This window comes from Echeneis naucrates, chromosome 4 (assembly GCF_900963305.1).
Source record: "Echeneis naucrates chromosome 4, fEcheNa1.1, whole genome shotgun sequence".
NCBI lineage: Eukaryota > Metazoa > Chordata > Actinopteri > Carangiformes > Echeneidae > Echeneis > Echeneis naucrates.
This window is the reverse complement of record NC_042514.1, coordinates 9,163,983-9,185,844: the sequence shown is the minus strand read 5'-3', so window position 1 is coordinate 9,185,844 and position 21,862 is coordinate 9,163,983. Positions and strand designations below refer to the sequence as shown.

Sequence of the window (21,862 nt, the reverse complement as noted above, 5' to 3'; positions counted from 1 at the left end):
ATATAGAATCACACACCCAAACAGATCCTTTGCTTTTCCTATTATTTGTGATTTTACACACACACACACACACACACACACACACACACACACACACACACACACACACACACACACACACACACACACACACACACACACACACACACACACACACACACACACACACACACACCTCTCTCTCTCTCTTTCTCACGCACATTTATTTCCCATCACAAGATGAATCCAGTACACACTAAGCACCAGCAAACAGCGGCCCCTTGCGGGGACTGAGGGGCATGAAGTGAGGATAAGAGAGGGTTTGATTCAGATCAGGTTGCTTCCGGTCGGGATGTGTGTACCTGCTGGGCCTCAGGACTCCTCTGTAGGGGATGCGGGCCACTCGGGTCACTGGGCCCAGAGAGTGATAGAACCGAGTCCTGTTCAGAATAGGATAAATAGGATAGGATGGTGGCACGGGACACTGTTAAGGCTGTGCGGGTGTTTTTTTCGCGTTGATACCGTTTTCCCCCTTCTAGTCATATGGGTTAGGGCTGGATGAGAAGCGGTCATTTGGTTAGAGTTACTGACGGATGTGTTACAGAGTTACGCAAGAGTTTCAAAGATTAATGGTTAATGGGCAGAAGATTAAGCTGGTATTCAGGCCAGTGGATTCTTGAGCTGACAGTTTTTACTTCAGAACCAGCAAGTGTAGCTCCAGACACTTGTTGGCTCAGTGAAACTACTGGGAATGGGATTGAAATGTTCAGCACTGAATACATTTCAGGCTCATGGACAAACAGAAGCATCTGAGCACAGCAGTGGAGGGATGATCCTTGACTGTAAGGCTAAAAGCAAGGCTGTTTAGGGTGCTTGTGTATGAGCTTTAATGGCAGATCATTTTGTATAGCTGTATGTTAAGGCTTTGACAAATTGACAATCACATAAGGCGTTGGGTTATTGTATAATATTTGCATATGGATGAGATGGGGAGGAAAAAAAAAATTATAAATTACCTCTCAAAAGCTGGCCAAGATACCTCTTCACTGAGTTCTGAACCCTCACTGCTCCCTGCAAGCAGAAAAAGAATGTCACAGTGAAGAAAACAAACTGTGCATCACATTATTAAGTGTAAATACTCAAGTCTTACCAAGTGAAATGCCACTGGACAACGTTGAGCTCTCTGCCTGTCCTCTAGTGGGGCTGTGGCTCTCCATCACACTGTCGTCCAACAGGTGGCGAGAACCAGCATTGGGGAACGTAGCACTTTTAAACTCGACTGTGTTCATCTTGTGGATAAAACTGTGGAGACACAGGGCAGAGCAGGCAGCAGGAAGACAGAGAGATGTGTTCATATTTTACGTTTTAGACAGTTGGTGTATTTTTGTTGTTCATCATAATCATCTAGCAGGAAACTGATGCTGACTTGTAGCCCAGGCTGTGGCACTTCCTGTGTCCGTACGGGAGCAGGTTTCTGGGGGAGGGTGGTGTGGCTGGGACTTTGGGTCCTTCATTTGCTACCATACATTTACGGCCACAGAGAGGGGACGCTGATGCCTCCTGGCCTGTAGGTAAAACAGGGAAGGTGAAGCTTTTAGTCTGGGAGAAACATGGTGGTAAAGATGCAATCCATAAATTTCCTCGACATGCCCCACCCTCCCCCCAACAGATCTGCAGTGAAACCCACCAACTAAATCTTCTTTGGAGGCGTTTGCTCGTGGTGTGCTGGTGCCTGGCTCAATTTTCTGGGACAACCTGAACAGACATTGATGACTCCATCAGCTTAAATTCAAAGACTTTTTTGATGGGCATAAGGCAAAAATATAAGACAGGATGGAAGAACTTTGTTTTCATATTGCTTCAAGGAGGTTTCTATGAAATAAAACTAAGCTACGTTTATTTGTTTTCTTACTTGTAATTGTCGTCCTCAACAAATTTCTGCAGCTCCTCGATATACCTGACTGAGTTGAGATACTTCTGTACATGAGGCAACACTGGTATATCTGAAAGGGAGGCAGTAATGACACACATTTTACATAATGATCATTTTAATTACTAAAGCATATCTTGGGTATAGAGTGCATCTGGATTTAAGATAAAAAAAAATATGGGCAATGTCATACTTCCATTAACCATTAAAGAAAATTAACTCAATTGCAGGTTAGTTCCAGATCAGCAGCCAGGGATTTTCTATATACTGTATTTTGGGGACCATAAGGCGCACCGCATTATAAAACGCAATATCAATGAACAGGTCTATTTTCATATATAAGGTGCACATAAACACATAAAGTGAAGCACAGTACGTACTGGTACTGCAAAAAGTAGCGGACGTAAGCATACTGCATACTGTTCTCTGATTTGTTTATCGTTGCCAGCGATAGCAAATACCTGAAGTTAGTGTGACGTTGGAACAATGTTGTCTCCCAACATTTGATTATAATTGCATCTCATTGATTATGATATGGATTTTAAATTTGGGTTTATGTTAAGAACCTAACATTGGCTTGACGTCTAATTACAGTAAGGTAACACTGACTAAATGTTGGATGGTGGTTGGTTCCCTGCTCTACATAATTAGTTATCTCACGTTGTCTGACGTTGCAGCCCATATCCAACCAAGGACCAACGTTAACACAACGTCCCTGTGTCAGCTGGGAATGCTCCAACAGTCCATCAACGGAGTGGCTTTGTCGCTTACCAAATTCTGACAGATTTTTGAGAGCAGTGTACCACATAAAATTGGTTCGAGGTCAGTAAGCACAACTACAATTCATACATAAGGCGCATTAGTCTGAGTCCATTTGCAGCTTGTTCGTTTCTCACAAAAGCACACCATTAATGAATTGCACAGATTTTCTGATAGTATATCCATGGAAACTGAAATTGAGGTATCAAGGCACTTTTTTTTTTAAAAGACTCTGTTCTCCTATGTCCATTTAATGGACATAACCAGATCTCAGTGTAGAGAGAGGCCTCCAGTCTTTAGTCTTCCTGCAATGTAAGAGTGAGCGTGTGTGTGTGTATATGTGTGTTAATCTTATCTCACCATAGGTGCAGGACCTCTGCAGGTCCGATATGATTCTGAGAATGTTGTTCATCAGGTTTGATCTCTGTTCATTCTCCAGTATGCTGCCTGTGGACGGGTAGGCTGAGTCTATGTAGGTCAAATCAGACAGGTACATCCCTAAAATAAAGAAACAGAAAAAGATGCAACATGTTACACTAAACCAACAGAAATACACAGCCACTTTCCCTCAGTTGGGGCAAGGCGAGGACAGCGTCCATATATTAGTGGTCAACGCCAATGAGGATTTTATAGCCTGAACACAGAAAGCTCAGTTTATTTGAAAGCATAGACACAAACAAGGCTGGTCATCCTAATAGGGCCTGATTTCCTTTGACACATGATGGAAGTGCCCTACAGTTACTGGTGTGAAGACCAGCTGGTGACTGCAGGCTGTTTCATAACACGTGGGCCAAAATATAGAGGAAGAAAAACTCTGCACAAACTCAACTATTAGCATATACTTTTTGCCCTGATCTGCTCCGAACAGACGGAAATGAGTGACTAAAGTAGATGACTGATCTTCTCTTCAGCCTCCAGCCTTTCCAATTCAAGGCCATCGCTCGCTTCCTCTCACTCCCGCTCTCATTACTTCTTTCTGGCAGACTTGGAATAGAGCTGAGATTCTTAGTCTCTCATTACATAAATATTAACACTGAGAGACAAACCCAGTAGCAGCTTCCCACCATTCTAAAAGAGAAATTAACAAGCTTTAGAAGTGAACTGATGGCACACTGTCCTCTCCATTGCCCTCTTTCTTCTTTTTGTCTTTTGCTCAATGTTTCATTCACAAGCCAATGATAAGATTGAATGCAGATGTAAGAAAGTCATCACACAGTAAAAAAATATGACACCAACACCTCTGCACTGTTGGGAAACGGTGCTATACTTGCAGATGTGTGTATGTACACAACACTGCATACAGAATCTAAAAGCAAATGGACAAATAAGCAACGATAATAGAATGAAATGCAATAAAGTCTTAATCTCATTTTCAGGATACCATAAACACACACACACACACACACACACACGCACACACACGCACACACACACGCACACACACACGCACACACACACGCACACACACACACACACACACACACACACACACACACACACACACACACACACACACACACACACACAAACACAACACCTTCTGATTAGAACCAGAGAGGGAGGATGGGTGCAGGAGAGGCAGTTTAAAAGCGTTTGAAGACTCAGCTGTGAAGGGGGGAAGAAAAAGATGGGGAGAAGAAGAGGAAGAGAGGGATCCCGAAGGCTTAACCACCATGGCTGCTCTTCTGAGAGCGTGTCAGGGATAACAGCAGTTAGTCATGCACAAATCCAACTGCCTTGAACACCCACAGACAGATGCATGCTCAGATAGCCTATGGTTATGGGATAGACACTTTGTATATTTACATGTGACCAAATTCATATGACAAATGATCAAGAGACGAACCTAAGATGGTAAATTATCCAAAAGTCATGTGTCAGATTCTTCAATAAAAACAAATAAATAAATAAAAAACACAGTGCAATGTTTCACAAAATGAGAGTACACCTTGAGTTGGGATAACAGCACTAATCAACTAACCCCATCTGCCTTGTTCTGTCACTGGCCCACACATACTGAAACACAAAAACAGGAAGCTGCAGAGAAACCTCAGGAGCATTACAATCACTTCTTCTTCCAAGGAAAAAGGAAAAAGGAGGAGAATTGAGTGTTGCAATTGAGTAAGAAAGGACCGAAGCAGTTCAACACTGTGCTCCAAACTCAGCAGAATCACTTTCAAATTCAAACAAATCAAATCTTTGCAATGAATCCACTTCTTCTTCCTAAGAATCACCAAGGCCATTGTTGAGGATGGGAAACTTCATGAGCCAACTCTGTTATTCTCTTTTGCTGTCTTTTTTCCATCAGAGTGACATCAGAGGTAGGCTGGGCCAATCAAAAAAAAAAAAAAAAAAAAAGGAAGGAAGGGAAAAAAAAAAAAAAAAAAAAAACCACAGGCAATCTCCAACTCCCACACCCTCATCCCCCTTCTCCTCCCCTCTCTTCCCTCTTTGGCTTCCCTCCCCTCCTCTGGTCTCCCCCATCCTTTGTGAAAAAGTCAAAGCATCAGTCGACAGAGCTCAGTCTGTCGAAGTGGCCAGCTTTTGAACCATGCACAAGCCTAAGCCCCGGGACAGCTGAGTCCACAGACACGAGGACATCTTTGGGAAACAGGGCCTTGACAAAAGAGTCTGTACTGTAATTTTCAGCTACAGGACAGAAGGAGTGAGTGAAGGGCAAGACCTCAGAAGACTGGGACAAAGAGAGAGACAGAGATGCAGAGAGATGATTCCTGAGCACTGCAGCTCGGTGAAGACACAATTTAATACACAGTTGAAACTATAACTGCAGGAGACACACACCCCCCCTCACACCACTGGTAACAAAAAGGTAAATGTTGTCTGAGTTTATTCCAAGTTTGATTCTTGAATATGTCAGTGAGATGCTGTGTGTATGTGTGTAGATGTATGTATAAGTGAATATGTCTAGGCAGCTGTGAGAGCTCTGGCTGAGAGGTTGGAGAGGTTAGGACGTTTCGTGACTGGAGGCTGCAGCTGCAGACAGAAACATTTAGCAATGCTTCTTTAGCTTTCCTCAAGAGCCTGAGGACTTAAATATACTGAGAGCTGTATCATGTATATATGTTTAACACATCACAGAGGAGGGGAAAAGGTTACAAAGCATATGTAGAATGACATCTGTGTTGGATTGAATGTATTTACTATGGTGCTTTGTGGTTTTGGCCTTTCCACTGTGATGCAGGTTATGCAATGGGAAATTTTTTAGGAGAATAATATTAGGGGGAAAAAAACAATCCCAAATAATGAAAAATGTTTTAGTCCTTGGTGTCTCTGCATGTTCTTTCCAACTGCACACAAATTCACACTACGCCTCAAACAGCTACAGAAAGATAAAGGGGGAGAGAAGAAAGTAGAGCATTCCAGTGAAACACTTGAGGGAGGCTGATGTGATCAGATGGAGAGATTTGAGCTCTACAGCCTAGCTTGTTTATTTTTTCTTGGCTTTTTGGGTTCCTAATACAGCACCATCTGCACCTAGCTGCTAATGGGTATATGGCTGGAGTCTGGTTAACCTGCCAGATTCCTGATTAGGTCAATAATATTATACACACAGCAACATAGTTATGGACAAAAATACATTGGAGTTTGTGGAATCTCTGTTTTTGTCTGTTTCTGTGAGTCCCCTTTACTGGGTCAGATAAAAAAAAATAAATAATAAAAAAATAATTATGCTACATGTAACCCAATCCTAACCACATTTTTGATCAAATATACCCAATGGACCTGAAACACTTCAGTCACAGCCTTGCCTTGATGGCAAAAGCTTTGAACACTTAATAGCATCAATACGGTGCGCTTCCATATCACCAAGTCACAATTATCTTCAAATGTTTTCATTTAAGTCTGGGTCTGTTGGTGGGATCTAGGGAAAACAGTTTCTTCACTACAAAGTCACATCTGTAGATGCCCTAAATGACCGTGAGAAACATTTGCGCACAGACACATTTGTACCTTCAAAGAGTAAAAGTCAAAATGAGGTTGTGGCAAATGGCTGAAAAAACATTTCATGACTTTGCTCGTTTTTCTTGTAGAGTAATAAATCTAAGTATCAATGCCGCCAATAAATCAGGCTGGGGAGAAAAAAAAAAAAGAGAGAGACAGTTAAAGATAGAGAGCAGGCGCAGCTATCCAAGAAATGTCCAGAACATTCTGTGCTGAGCAGCAACGCTTGGCCCTCAGGTTCACCTGAAAGTTAGGAGCATGTGGGACAGGCCTGTGAAAAAGCTTTAAATGGGTCATTACTACCAGTTCATACATAAACCAAACTTTCTCTTAACCTTCGTCCTGGAATGTAAATCACAGCAGAGAGGTTGTTTGATGTCTTTGCTATTTTAAGGTTTTAAAACTCCCTCAACAAGCCAATAAATAGTGTTCAGTTAGAGCATTATTTGGGCTGTCAGCCGTTTCACCAATGCCCCTTTCTAGCTGTCCTGTCACAGACTATGCTGTAAACCAGCAGGAGACTGATAGCTCACTCAGCCGACATGAGCTAACTGCATTTTATTTTTTTGGGAGTGGGGGCAACGGGCATGCAGCCAGCTGTATCTCACTGTTTAACCTGGGGCTATGTGTGGACCATTCATAGATACAGATGTATGAGGCATAGCTTGGCTGATGTTATCAGCAAAACAGAGCCACATATAGAAGCAGACACAGATAACATTTACATACATACACTAAGGATATAGACACAGGCTGGTCCAAAAAAATACTGCTGCTGTACTGTGCCGAACACGTGTGGTTAAATTCAACACAGCAGAACAAGTTGGACACATTTTATCACTTAAAATTCAACCCTACATTATGAGTCACACAGCTAGCTGCAGCATTTTTGAAGTAAAGTGCTATGAAATATTAAAAGTACTCTGGGCAAGTCTGAAGTAAAATTTGAAAGAAAAGCATGTAGCTGCACTGAAGCTCATTTAGAATACCCCTAATGAGAGATTGGACACAGCTGAATGGATGGGTCACCAAAGGGAGGAAAAGGTCAGCCAGGAGGTCGAGATAAACAGACAAGCGAAGTAGAGGCATGCAACAAAGAAGGGCCAGTGGGCAATGTGTGTGGGTGTGCTCATTCAACTAACAGAAAGCATGTGCAGTCAGAGGTATGAACTTAAGGTGAAGTGTGACAGAGGAGAAATAAAATCCAAGAACAGCTACGTGTGAGTGCTTATGAGTAATCTGAAAATTCACACCATTCAGCCAAACAAACATCTACAAAAATGCTATAAATGAAGCAAAGCCCCCCCGGCTCTCCTCTATCCCCTGACCTAACTCAGCAGGACTGTGTGTACCACTTGAAAAGTTTAATATAATCAGATAGAAACGGCACCTGAACAGAGGGGGAAGGCTGATTGTCAGCCAGCGTAATAAATTACAAGGGTAGAGTTTAAGAAGGCTGTGTTGGTGAGGTAATGGGATAAGTCATAGGGAGATGGAGCAGTGTGTTGGGGGAGCAGAGATTCCTTATCTTTACTGAGTCAGACAGCTAGAGATTGACGGTCTTCTGGAGAAAGGAGGGGGTTGGGGGCTACTTTCCACAAAGACCAATTGATTGGCGGGGTTCTTGAGCAGACGGCTGGGAGTGAGGAAGAGTGGGGCTGCAGCCTAATCCCGACGCATGGACCTCTGACCCCAACATCAACCCACATGTTTAGAGTTTCACTACAGTAGAGGGAAACCAGATGGAGCCCATGAAGCCGCAGGGATGTTTTGGGGGGTGATCCCTCTTCGGTAAAATAGATTCCTGAAGGTAGACAACTAAGTAGCCAGAGAGCAGAAGGTGGAAAGTTATTGTTTTGTATTCTACCCACAGGCCAGACTCCTCTTAAACTGAACATCTTAATCCAACACACTATTAATTTTTCCACCTCATCCTTCATTTTCTTTTATTTCAGGGGGAGGCTCCAGTCTCAATTACTGGCTGCTGTTGTCAACACTGAGAAAATCCTATTCTAGCTCTTTGTACCTCATTTGATTTCCTTTTTAATATTTTCAACATGCTCAGTTTAATGTGGAGATATAAAAAAAAAACACCATTAATAATGTAGCACAGTGTTTGCCATTCCACTGTAGTAGCAGTTTCACAGACGTTTTGTTGGTTTCATTGATGAAACCTTTGAGTTTTTCCTGATGGTACTGATCTTTTCTGTGCGTATGCTGTTGTTTTGATTTCATCAATTGTTTCACAATGTCAGTACTTTTACAACTTCCCCACTCATGCAGCGTTATCCTCTACAGCCCTTGTTCTCAGTAACATCAAATCTTTGCCATTTCTCCACACAGAATTTCCTACAATGATTTGCTGAAAAGATGATTTCTCAGCTTTCAGTTGCCTTCATTTTCTGCATGTTGCTCTGTAACCAACTGTGTCAGCAAGTATGCAATGAGTCAATTAGCGTGTTTGAGGGTCAGCGTACGAGTGGTCATGTACCTCTGCTGTCCACAAAAACATAGGCTGATGACATCATGTTTGGATGAAGTGCTGTGAGGAATTCAGTCTGTATAAGAGTTGGCTGAGCCGTTCTCAGATGAGATAGATTCCTGTAAAGCAGAGCAACAGCTTATTGCTGGTCCTCTCCTTTGCTCATCCCATTTTACTTTTCTCTCTCTTCTGAGCAGTGTGTTTCAGGGCATTTTGGACTTGTTGTGGGAAAGTCTGAGGACCAGATGGGGAGTGGAAGCCGAGGGTTTTGAGGCTGGGAAATACATTGCCTATTAAAATATAAATATATTTTGTCCAAGTCTCTCCCCCTCAAATCCCCAAACTTGTTGAGCTGCAATCCATCAAGCTACACAGTGACACATCAGGATTGGTAAATGACTGCAAAAGATACACTGACCAGGAGATCAGAAACAAACACAAAGCAGCCAAAAGGTACTTCTGGCAGTAACACAACAATTTTACATTTTCATGGGCTTAAGTTCATATGCCAGCATTCAGCGCAACAGATACTCTTTTAAGTCTATTGATAATGTTAATATAATGTAGTTATTACTGCAACGTGCACCCAAAAGCTTAAAACTTTACTCACATCAATAACTCACTTGTGCTCCATGTTATTAAACTTTATTTCCCATAGTTGAATTAAGATGAATAAGCGGTACAACAAGCAACAATTTGCCTTTAGATTAGAAAATGCACAAATTACTCATAGCTCAATTGTTGCCCAGTTGCACACTTGACCCATTTAGTGACTTAAAAGGGTTCCCCTTCTAGCCTCCTGCAGCAAGCCAGCTTTCCGTGGAAGCAGTTTAAGCCACTTGTTTATTAACCAGTTTATCAAACAGTTAATTGCCTTGGCTCACATCAAATGTGACTTTATGCCAAAACAAACAGTGTAACTTGAAGGTACAGATGTGACATATGGCTGTCCTGAGGTAACAACCAGCATTCATTATGCTGTTTATCCAGCAAGGCAAAACAAATGTTTCCTGTCTAGGAGTGAAATAAGCAGCATTGCCATCTTGCTTAATGAAATCTCAGGTCATTTCCTCTTCAAAGACAAGTAGAAAAGTCTTTCTTTAAGGTATAGAGCTGATAAGCATTCATGTACATCATCACTCCCCTCACATAAAACAAGTGCATATACTCTTGCACGCTCACGCACTTACACACACAAGCACATACTGTATATGCACATTACACGCGTGTGATTTCGGTTTACTGGAAATGTGTGCTAATAAGGCTATTTGTGCAGAGTAACTGGAAAGTGAGCATTTATTTGTGCATGAGGCATTCCAGAGATCTGTCAATATGGCACTATGCTTTTTAATTATTATTACAACTAAAGAAGCCAGACCTCGGAAAAAAAATGTCTCTCCTGTCCAAGTGAGAGAGCTGGAATCAATAAGAACCAGCAGAGCTGATGAATGCCACAAACAGACTGAATAGAAAACCATAAAACCAAGCCTCACGCCAGAGTTGCTGACACATATGGCAAATTTCAAAATATGGCCAAATCCAAAGATGACTAAGTTATATTAATGACCTTCAAGATCCCCCTTTGATGAAAGTCAAGTTTTTAACATTGTCAGCATGCCCATCTGTGTGTTTTAATATCATAGTTATCAGAACAGAGAGCACAAGTTTGCATTAGTACAAACGCTAACGCTGTCAGCCACTGCCAGCTGCTATCTAACGAGAGGTAAACAAATGAAGATGCTGACTGTGCTGGCTATCCAGACATGGTCAGAATCGGACTTGGACTTGTTTGGACTTGACTGAGTTGCAAACATGTTGCTGAGTGTCTGATCCTATTTTGCAACAGGAACATTAAAAACAGTAAAAATTATTGTGTCTTGTTCAAATGATAATTATTCCCAGTAGGAGGAATGAGAGTGTAATAAAAAAAAAAAAAAAAAGAGAGACTCAAGATAAAATGAAAAACAAACAAAGAAATGGGGGGAAAAAAAAAAAAAAAAAGCCCCTCTTCATGTAATACCAACAAAGTAATGCTCGGGTATAAGCACGGAAAGGAACAGTGCCAACTCATATTGCCCCAGAAACGCACCCAAAAGCAAACATTCATTTTTATACAGTGTGTGCACTGAAAACTGCCCACATACATACATAGATATATAAAGGAATTGAACAGTTGTACTAGTGTAAACTGAAACGTCTAGTGAAGTAGGCAGTGATTTAAGTTTGTTGTTCATTTTGGTGTTGAGTCTGAGAAGCACCAAATGTGATTTATTCCTGAAGAAATGGGTTAACAAATATAGTTTGTCAAATAGGGTGGCACATTCACATGCATGAAGTTTTTACTCCCTCAGGGGGCAGTTTATCGTTTCCTCTAAACAGCCCTTCAACACTGTTTGGTTTTGGTTTGTTGGGCTTGAAAGGAGCTGCTCTCAGCATGTTCTGAGGAAGCACTGTAAACCTTGTACATTCGTAATACACTGGTGACCTCTCTACATTTGCTAGAATGTCTTTGATAAGCGACGATTCCATTCAAGAAACTAGGCCCCTCTTACTCACAACCACCACCCAGGATGAAAGCAGCCTCAATAAAACAGAAAAGGGAAGGAAATAAGTAAAAGGGGATGAGAAAGAAATGTAAAGCATGACTAAAAGATGGAAATTGAAGGAGGTGGAAGGAAAAAGATGAGCTGTGATGTTACGTGGCTTGGTCATACCCCCCTAAACTGTGGTCAGTGCTGAGCATTGCTGTGTGAAACTCATGACAACAGTAGAAAACCAGACATAGCTTCGAAGCGAAGATACACTTGAGAACTGATACTGTTGATGCTGCTGTTAAAGTCATTAGCAGCTCTCATAGAGGTCAGCAAGGATACAGTACCTGGTTATGCTGTCAGACACAAAGGCTGCTGGAAAAACACCACCATGAAAATGAATAACGTCCCTGGACAGTCGTGCACACACAGTATTCAATCTTACAGATGGACTCACAAATTTATGCATACCAGCAAGAGTGCACATACAAAGTCGAGATCTGCAGGACTAGTTGTAATCCAGTCCCCTCCTCACATTGGTCCAAGTGACAGAATTGCCAGAATTCCTCAAGAACCACAATGGCGTCATATGGGAGACACAGCGCCTGAATTTCAGGGTGGAGGTAGGACTTAATGATGTGGCACTGAGTAAAGACTGAAGACTGATGGAGTGGATTAGAAGGACTGGGCACCTCTGTCCTTGCGCGGACTCAGGTCAGGGTGTTAAATGGAGCAGTGTTCACACTTGTATGTGAGGTTTTGTGCTTGTGCACTGATGAGAAACACAACCAGAATCATCAGGGATAAGAAAGACATGAGGGAGTGCCAAGGGTCCCCTCAAATTAGATAAGGCTGAGGAAAATTGCACACACTGTTTTCTAGACTTAATTCGACTCCCCTGCAGAGACTGTATGTGTGAGCACACAGGAATGAGCATTTTCAACCCATCTCCCGGGAGGCAGCATATCTTTTACAGAGAGGTACACTGTGCATGTGTAGATACATGCAACACAAATAAGTTGTATGGGACAATAAAGTCAAATCTTTTTAGTGGGAAGGGAGGCTACTTTGGCCCAATACCGAGAACTAAAGTGTCCCTGGACCCAAAGACAAAAGTCCTGACAGTTGATCGTGAGATTTTGCATGATGCAACCCTGGAAAGAAGATGAGGCAGAAAAGAGAAGAAAATAAATCAATGCTGAGGCAATAAGCCCATACCAAAAGCATGAAGAGTGTGTCTCATTTTTATGTTATTTCAACAGAACTGAAAGATGAACGTTCCTTCTTTGATTGTTAGACTGGTCTGGAAGTGTTTTTTTTTTTTAGCTTGAAGTTAATATTTCAAGAATATCCCCATCCTTCAGTGCTGATATTAAGGGTACAAAAGGAAAAGGAGCAGTAACTGTTGAGAGATCAGGAACCATAATACAAAAGAGAAAACTATACCAGAACTATGTTCCTATGGTTAACAGTCCAATAAATTCCTTGATGCTTAAAATTAGTTTTCTGGCAAGATTTCTTTCAGAAAGACCATTAAAGTGCTTACTAATCATTCAACAACTTGGGAAGATGAATAAATACCAAAGATAATGCACGGCCAGCCACCACATATCGGACCTCCTAATGGGAAGAAAACTAACACAGCCTGGGTGTCAGTCAGTGGAAGAACTGAGTGGGATGGAAAGCAGACCTCTTGTTTTTGACTGGACAGAAGATGTTTGTCTCTTTTAATCTTTCCACACAAACAATATGTGGAACAAAGAACTGATAAATCTGCTACTGCATGTAGTGAGACTAGCTTCCTATACATATATGTGAATAACTTTGTTGGCAGTAATTTCCTCTACTCCTGAAACATATACAATCAGCACCCCTGTGATTCTACATTAACTTTATTAGACTTTGTAGACAAAGCAGTGACTGTTCCCAACTATAACTCCGGTCTTGTATTCTTGCAGGAAGGCCTGGAGGGACTTGAAGGGAACACTGGTACCTGTCCATCTAGTCATCTAACCAGCTAGCAGCAATGCAGGGGCTGATGTGGGGTCTGTGTGCTATCCTCTGTCTTTCTCTCTGGGAGCAAAGTTACTGCAGGAGTTCCAGGGAAGCCCGGAGGACCAAAGAGCCGCCTGTTCACAGGACTAAACGAGCTCCCCCGGATCCTGATGCCAAAAAATGTTCTTACACCTTTCTTGTGCCTGAGCAGAGAATCACAGGTACAAATGACACTTTATCTCGGCAATAAAATGTGCGTTTTTCCATCATGCAGCCATCTTTATTCCTCATGGATATAACTTTCATTGCTATCTATTTTTGCCTCTTTCCCTTATACAATTTTGGTAAATCACCTAAATAAGTCATATCTGTCAACAGGTCCAATCTGTGCCAGCACCACAGGCCCTGAACCAGACAAGGACAGAGTAACTCGTATGGACATTGCAGATGTGCGGGAGGTGCTCAACAAGCAACGACGTGAGATTGAGACACTGCAGCTGGTGGTGGATGTGGATGGTAACTTGGTGAATGAGATGAAGCTGCTGCGGAAAGAGAGCAGGAACATGAACTCCAGAGTGACCCAACTCTATATGCAGCTGCTGCATGAGATCATCAGGAAGAGAGATAACTCTCTTGAGCTGGCCCAGCTGGAGAACCGCGTCCTCAATGTAACCTCTGAGATGATGCGACTGGCCTCCAGGTATAAAGAACTGGAGGCCCGTTTCGCCATGATGGCCGGGCTGGTCAACAACCAGTCCATTCTTATCTCTACACTGGAGGAGCAGTGTATGAGGACGATGGGGCGCAGTGAGCTACCCGTGGTTCCTCCATTGGTACAAGTGGTACCACAGAATATACCCATCAATAACCGTTTCACTAATGAGATACAGAGGGACAATAATAACAGGGCCTTTCCCCGAGGATCACGCATGGACTCCCCTACTGCAAACCCCTTCGGGATCGACCCTCCACCACCGCAGGGAACACTTACCTCAGATGGTATGTACCAATATCACTACAATGGAGCAATAAGTGAATGAACACTATAAAACAATGAGAAATCTGGTGGGTTTTTAAAGGAAGCTGAGCAAAATCAAATGTTTGTTGTTTCCCATTACAACAGTAAGAGCGCTAATTAAACGTACGAACAACTTCTAAAACCACAACTACCCACAGAATGCAATACAAACATTATTTCTAGCAACACCTGCTGAAGCATAGTGGGCCCATCATTGGCATCCTACAGAGGCAATGAAATCATACATTCCAGTGATGCCTTCTTGGTATTCTTTACCGGCTGCACCTCACTGAGCATATGCACTTAATCAGTAGAATGAGGGTCAAGCTTCTTTCAACAACATTTAAAACTCTTAAGATAATCCAGAAAATAATAGTATAGGTTTCAGTCAGAACTATATTTGTTCTATTCTATGACCAAAATAAATAACAACAAAGTACAATAAGGAAATGGTCTCATACCAGCAAAAAAAACCAAACATTGTGTAAGATAAAAATCCTGAGCAAGGCATGGCTTCTCTTTATTCTTTGCATACAAAGTCAATCATTCTAACATCTGATAGAGATCACCTCCAATATGAAACCAATTAGCAAGGTTAGAATGCCACAAACAAGTCCCTAAAATTGGTAAGGACTGCCGTATTTTGACTTGCGTTTAGACGACACTGGGTAATGCTGATGGGGTTATACAAACAGATAACAGATAGATGAAATCATGGATATTTCTCAAACAAAAAGAAGGAATAAGAGGCAGGCTGCTTGAATAGTGGCTGGGGGAGAAAAAAAAAAAAAAAAAAAAAATCACATAATATCAAAAAGTGGTTCACAGAAAAATGTTGAGGCAAAGAATATTTCCTCTATCTAGTACATCAACATACAGAGAATACTGAGAAGTGGGAATTCAATCCGAATGAGTGATAATGTTGTGTCATGAGGGGGTCATAGCACAAAGTGTACAAGATTGATCCTCTAGGAACCAGTCTCAGTAAAACACCGCTTCTATAATACCTTCAGCCTACTAAGAGCACTTAAAATGACAGGTAAAAACAAAACAACAAACAAACAAACCAAACAACTGTGAGTAGACAGAAGAGGTGAGAAAATGTTTGGAGAGGTAAAATGGCAGGAAATCCACTTCTAGATGACAAAAAGGATTTAAAGTTCTTGTTCTATTTTTAGCTGTGCATAACAACTTTCCAGCCAATACTACTATTTCACTACTACCTCCCCAAATCCTCGTTGAACAGTAATTTCAGTGTGGTATTAGTTAATCATAGTTGCATAATTACAGCTGCAATAAGCCATCCTTTCTTCCAAGAGTAGCTGACATCATCCTTTACCTTTTAATTTTCAGGACAAGAAATATGGCACATTGTTATATTTCCACCTCTTGTTCTCATAAAACACACTTAACACATTATTTTAATATGAATGGAAACATTACTTCCCTAATTTCCTTTTACTTTCCCTTTGATTGCCTTTGTTAATTATCCATGGATTATTGTACCCTGCTCAGACACTGTTCCAGTAAATCAAAATTTAAAATCTGTTAAATTTCACACCCAAAGTCAACAACAAGTACTAATGGGTTCTCTTCCATGCAGTTCCACTGCTACTGTAAATAGACATTTCCCAACCACAGTTGGGTCTAGTTTAACCTTGAAGACTTGATGACTGGATCTATTTTTAATCTCGGTTTCTTAAAGCTCTTCTCAGAGAAACTGACAAGACAGTAACAGAGGGGAATATGTTAGAGAGCCCCCTTACTGACAGGTCTGATGGACACATATCATGACTGGCAAAATATACGATTGTACAAGGGAATTTTAAGTGCCTGTACCAGCCATTACACTAGGTCCCTATGTGCTCCCATACTCAGCTGAGAAAATCATCTTCCATAGGCATTTAGGCCCCAGAGGCCCCTCACAATGCCTGTGTTCATACTGGTTTAACACGTTCACATAGGGGGGAAAAGGGGAAATGTGCTGGATTTAGGTTCAGCTGCTTCAACTCTAGATGCAGGGCAACCACATGGCGTCATTTGGGGATAAACACAAGTTCAAGTGACTAAGCTTGTGTAATTTAATTTATTTCCGGACCGCAGATCCTTTAGAGCAAAGGGTGAAGAATCCTTCTCAATGTTCTCTCTCATTTGAATCTTGCCTGCTGTCCCCAGAATGATGATGGTGACATTGGCATAACCAAAAAAATTGTTTACTTCAAGGCATTCATTAGCCTTTCATTTCTCCAAAAACTTAAACTTTCTGTGATTCAGGCAGTTTGTGATTTTAGTTTTTATCAGAAGTTGCCAACAAAATTTGGACGTCAACCATTTTAAATTAGAGCCACTAGGACAACCTCTATTGAAAATCTCTTAGTTTTACACTTTTCTCCTCCATTTCTGACCCCAGGGCCCTTTAGGGACTGTTACCAGGTGCGAGAGGCAGGCCACACCACTAGTGGGATGTACCTGCTAAAGACAGATGGGAGCGACCGGCTCATCCAAGCCTGGTGTGAACATGGCCTTGATAATGGAGGATGGACTGTGTTGCAAAGGAGAAGAGATGGCTCAGTTAACTTTTTTCGGAATTGGGAGAACTACAAGGTAGGTGCATTGAAAAAGAAACAACTGGTTTTAATAAGACCTTTAATTAAATATATAAATGTGATCCTTTAAAGGAAAATGTCACCTGATCTTTGAAGTTTGAGAGAAATGTCTGTTCATAACTTTTTCGCTGCCTCTTGTAAGTGACCCAGTCTCAGGAGTTAATTTGGGCGAGCACTCGTTTAAATGTAAATAGTTTCGCAGTAGATTTCCCTTCACTAAAAATCACACAATTACACACAATCAGAAAGCCCTAATGGGCTGATAGAACTGTAGCTTTACTCCTAACCCTCTGAAAATTATTATTTCATTCTTTTCTTCCCATGTCTTAGTTTTCGCAATTAAGATGTACTCCAGAATCTAGGAGATCTGGCAGAAAGGAAGACAGTTTTTACAAACACCCAAAGCAAAAATAGTGAAACCAGTGAAATTTAAAATTAGTGAAATTTGATAGGTTTCTCTGCTGGAAAAGGCAAAGGCAAGAGAAAGTTTCCCCATCAGTTATCAACTTTGATTTAAAAATAAAAAGCATGGTGCTTGTGACAAAAAATGTATGTGTGAAGCTCTGCCCCCCCTCCCCCCCAAATCACCACCAATTCACCTTAAGTGAGAAAACACAGATCACAACCATAACAGTATTGTCTTCACAGGGAGCAGATTTGATTTCATTTTACATGAATGCAGAGGTCAGATTCCTTTAAAGTCAGCACAGGGCAATAATATTTTTTTAACCTCACTCTGCCTTACTGTTTGTGTTTTTTGGATGTGATTTCACATACCACAGAATGAAAAGTAATATTTTCTTTCAGCAACCCGAAGTGTCACTTAACTCAAATTAATAGTCCACTATGTTGGTCTGTGCTGCGTTGCAATAAGATTTTAATGCAGATCACAGAAAATGGCTAACAGGGAGCACGCTGCTCTTCTTATCCCCCTATAGAGAGGCTTTGGTAACATAGACGGTGAGCACTGGCTTGGACTGGACAATATCTACAACTTGGGGAAACAGGGAAACTATAAGCTGATGATCGAGTTGGAGGACTGGACTGGGAAGAAGGTCTATGCCGAGTACAGCAGCTTCCACCTGGAGCCAGAGAGCGAGGGTTACAGGCTGAGGCTGGGCACCTACCAGGGCAACGCTGGGGACTCCTTCAGCAGTCACAACGGCAAACAGTTCACCACACTAGATCGGGACAAGGATGCATTTTCTGGTAGGTTGGATGCTAGATGAGCTTTGAGTACATTCTCAGTTTTTTTGTATCCAAACAACACAACTAAGGGTGATTCCCTCTTTGCCTGTCTATCCCACTCATCTTGTTTCCTTATGTTATGCCCCTCTACAGGCAACTGTGCCCACTTCCATAAGGGTGGTTGGTGGTACAATGCCTGTGGCCAGACCAACCTGAATGGCGTATGGTACAGCGGAGGAGTTTATCGCAGCAAATTTCAAGATGGAATCTTCTGGGCGGAGTATGGAGGAGGTTTTTACTCCCTTAAATCAGTGCGCCTCATGATAAGACCGATTGACTGAGATCTCAATCTTTGGTTCCCTTCAATTGCACCTCAGTCTCTTTCCTTATCTTTATCCACTCATAGATAAATACTGTAAAAGCAGGACCAGGAATCCCTGCCATAGGTCAACTATGCCCTGTAAAAGACAGACGGCTAAAATGGAGGAATGGACAGCAGCGTGTTTATAGCCGGATGATAATGACTCCAACAGTCTGTGACGAGCTCCAAAGTGAACTCAAACATGGTACTGAAGGCTGATGCCTTTGCCTTCTATAAATAACTACTCTCCTCCATCTTTCAATTTGGACAGGAACGGTCCATCAACCTCCCTGGGGCCATTCAGTATTACTCACAGGTGTCCCATTTTATGCAATCTTGTTGGAACTTAGTATGTAATAAAGAGAAACTGCCATTTACTTAAGACATGCCATTTCTTCTGAGCAGCTAATGGTGACCTGTTGAAGGTAATGTTTCCCATATCAAGGGCTACTGGATGTACTAGAATGTTAAACTTTTGGATCATGAAAACAATAATACAATTAAAAAAAAAACTTGTTGCCAGTGAGAATACCTGACAAACAAATGACTAGAGGACAGGCCTTGATGCACCTACTGTCTATGTGTTTCTGGGATTTGTCTGGACTTCTGGGGTTTCCTTCACCCCTGAAAAAAATGAACTCAATGACAATGTGCGACAATGTGCTTTTTCAACGTGCTAATGGCTGAGCTGGCTTTGGTGTGTAAATATCTTTGGCTTTGTTTGTTAAAGTTAATTTAAGAGGTGTGATTCTACTCAGGCCAAATGTTCAAAATGTTGTCACTCTGCCAGTCTTTGTTATTTATCAGTGTATTTATAGTAAATATAGCCATTTTATATCTAGTCCTGTAACAATGCAATTTTAAACATTTTTTGTATCCATTGTAGAAATACATTAATAACAGTCAAACAGAAGTTTGCGTAAACACACACAAAAACAACAATTCAACAATACAACAATTCCAAAGTGGTTCTCTAGTTAACTTGAGGACAGAGAAAATGTTATATTCAGTGCCAGTTTTCATACAAGTCAAATTAAATTCCTTTTAAACATTGCACTCTCTTTCGGTTTTCACTCAGATTCATCTTAATGAGTCACAACACTGTGACTCTATCCCAATAAAAGATCATACAAAAATCAAAAACACCCCTTTAAATTTCTTTGATCTGATTTAAGCTAATTCCAAAGTGTCAAGACACTACAGATGGTAAGGGGAATTTAATAATTAAAAGGGGGGAAGAAAAAAAAATTGCGTGTGTGTGTGTGACCAGTGATACACTATATTTATAACCACATTATTCTCGTTCTTAAGGGTAGACAGCTAAAGCAAAGAGGAGAAATATGTGAGTAGAAAAAGGCAGCTCACAGAACCAGATAGGCTTATGTGAACGAAAGGACAGAAATGGGAGAATATAAATGATACTGCTATAGAAGAATTTGATTTACATAAAAGAACAAGAGACAGTAACTGATAAAAAGCAAGATACAGATAGCTAGGAAAGAGAAAGAGCATGTATCCATCTGATGCTGACACATGCAGGATGGAGACGGTAATGGATGCATACAGTCATCATGACACAAACTCACACACTCAGTGAGCCAAGAAGAAGGGCAGGTAGATATCCTATTCTCCAAAATACTGCATATTCATGCAATCAAGGAATCGAGGCCGCCCAGGCTTTGTCTGGTTGCACAGGCTCATTACACATAGGATTGTAAAATAAAAGTCAGTCTTTTTGCTGGCTTTTCTGATCTTGGCTAGATGGCATCTTAGTACTGGCTATTTCCACTGTTTTGTTTGTGATCCACTGACACCACAACAACTGTAACACAGCAAGGAAGTCAAGGGCCCTTTTATTTCTGTCTCTCTGTAGATTTCCCCACTAGCAGAGAAGTACTAACACATTACTCAAAACGGATCCATGTAGCCACTGGCATCCACCAGTGTGGAACCAGGGTACAATGCTTTACCCTGATTACAGCACATTAACTACTTTCATGAAATGTATCATCATTACACACATCGTTACACACTTCACGCAAGATAGCATAAGTGTACTGAGAGCAAGGGGGGGTCTTTGGTAAATGCTTTGAACACTAGCAGATCTGATTAATGCTTATCATAGATTCACAAAAGTGTGTGTCCAGTGAAATGACGGAGGGCTTTTAAATTAAAACCTTTAGAAGAAGTGCAGCAGTTTAGAAATTACTTTACAGTAATTATGTAAATTAATGAGAACAGCTTTACTGTGGATTCACCCGTATTAAAGCGCTGTGTGTCAGTGTGGTTAGTATATGGCAGTGTATTTATGCTCACTGTATATGAAGACACGAATGAGTAAAGTAGTTCTGGGCTTGTCTGTTCTCTCTTAGCAGCATGTCCCCCCCCTATAGCTTCTCTGTGCAAGAATGGGGGACTTTGCACAACCTTTTCTGTAACTTTCCAATGCGCCAACATTCATACCAAACTGCTGTTGTGATTGGCAAGCTAATAGGAGGTACACTTGGTTTGAACCTCTTTTTTCCCCTGTTGTTATACAATAATATATTACACTTCTGATGTATAAAACTGAGTAACAGTATGAAAATCTAAACTTAACCTTCTAAAACAGTACCTGCATCTGCATCATACATATGATCAAAATAACCTTTTCTGTTTCAATCCAGCCATTTTTTCTCCACTTGAACACTTGTCCATGAATACCAACACAACGTTTGAGTGCGCCACACAGACGGCAGCTATTGCTATTATTCTGCTTATGCTACGTGGCTGCCGTAGACAAGGTGAAAGGATAACGAGTGAGGAAACATTTTTAAGGTGTGTGTGTTTTGTCACAGTGGGGCCATATGTTTCTGTGGGCTCTTTGTTCTCATATGATTGGCCAGAGAACAGGAACAAGTTCATCAGAACATTTAACAGGCTTGCCCTGTGGTGCATGCAGACAGGAGGGGTCTGTGTCTGTCGAGCTAAATAGCAGGTCAGAGTTCATACGACTGCATGCATGCACACGCAAACAGACAGTCACACACAGTTTAACACAAATGTATCAC

The 21,862-nt window shown here is 41.4% G+C and overlaps 2 protein-coding genes across 4 annotated transcripts in view; one reads left to right on the top strand and one right to left on the bottom strand.

Moving 5' to 3' along the window:
- Positions 1 to 21,862, bottom strand: part of ralgps2 (Ral GEF with PH domain and SH3 binding motif 2) — a 64,841-nt gene that overhangs the window by 7,550 nt on the left and 35,429 nt on the right. For 2 of the 3 annotated variants that reach the window (XM_029499357.1, XM_029499359.1), the window contains exons 10-16: positions 3,029 to 3,166; positions 1,892 to 1,982; positions 1,667 to 1,734; positions 1,406 to 1,544; positions 1,130 to 1,281; positions 996 to 1,050; positions 342 to 419 (exon numbers count right to left, since the gene is read on the bottom strand). In XM_029499357.1, the coding sequence (XP_029355217.1) occupies positions 342 to 419; positions 996 to 1,050; positions 1,130 to 1,281; positions 1,406 to 1,544; positions 1,667 to 1,734; positions 1,892 to 1,982; positions 3,029 to 3,166 (721 nt within the window). The remainder of the gene's footprint in view (positions 1 to 341; positions 420 to 995; positions 1,051 to 1,129; positions 1,282 to 1,405; positions 1,545 to 1,666; positions 1,735 to 1,891; positions 1,983 to 3,028; positions 3,167 to 21,862) is intronic. The other variant, XM_029499358.1, reaches the window with a different exon arrangement.
- On the top strand, positions 5,193 to 19,866 carry angptl1a (angiopoietin-like 1a). Its single transcript, XM_029499360.1, has 6 exons — positions 5,193 to 5,498; positions 13,603 to 13,860; positions 14,018 to 14,638; positions 17,068 to 17,261; positions 18,202 to 18,472; positions 18,605 to 19,866. The coding sequence occupies exons 2-6, from the start codon at positions 13,671 to 13,673 to the stop codon at positions 18,790 to 18,792; spliced, it is 1,464 nt and encodes a 487-aa protein (XP_029355220.1). The 5' UTR covers positions 5,193 to 5,498; positions 13,603 to 13,670; the 3' UTR covers positions 18,793 to 19,866.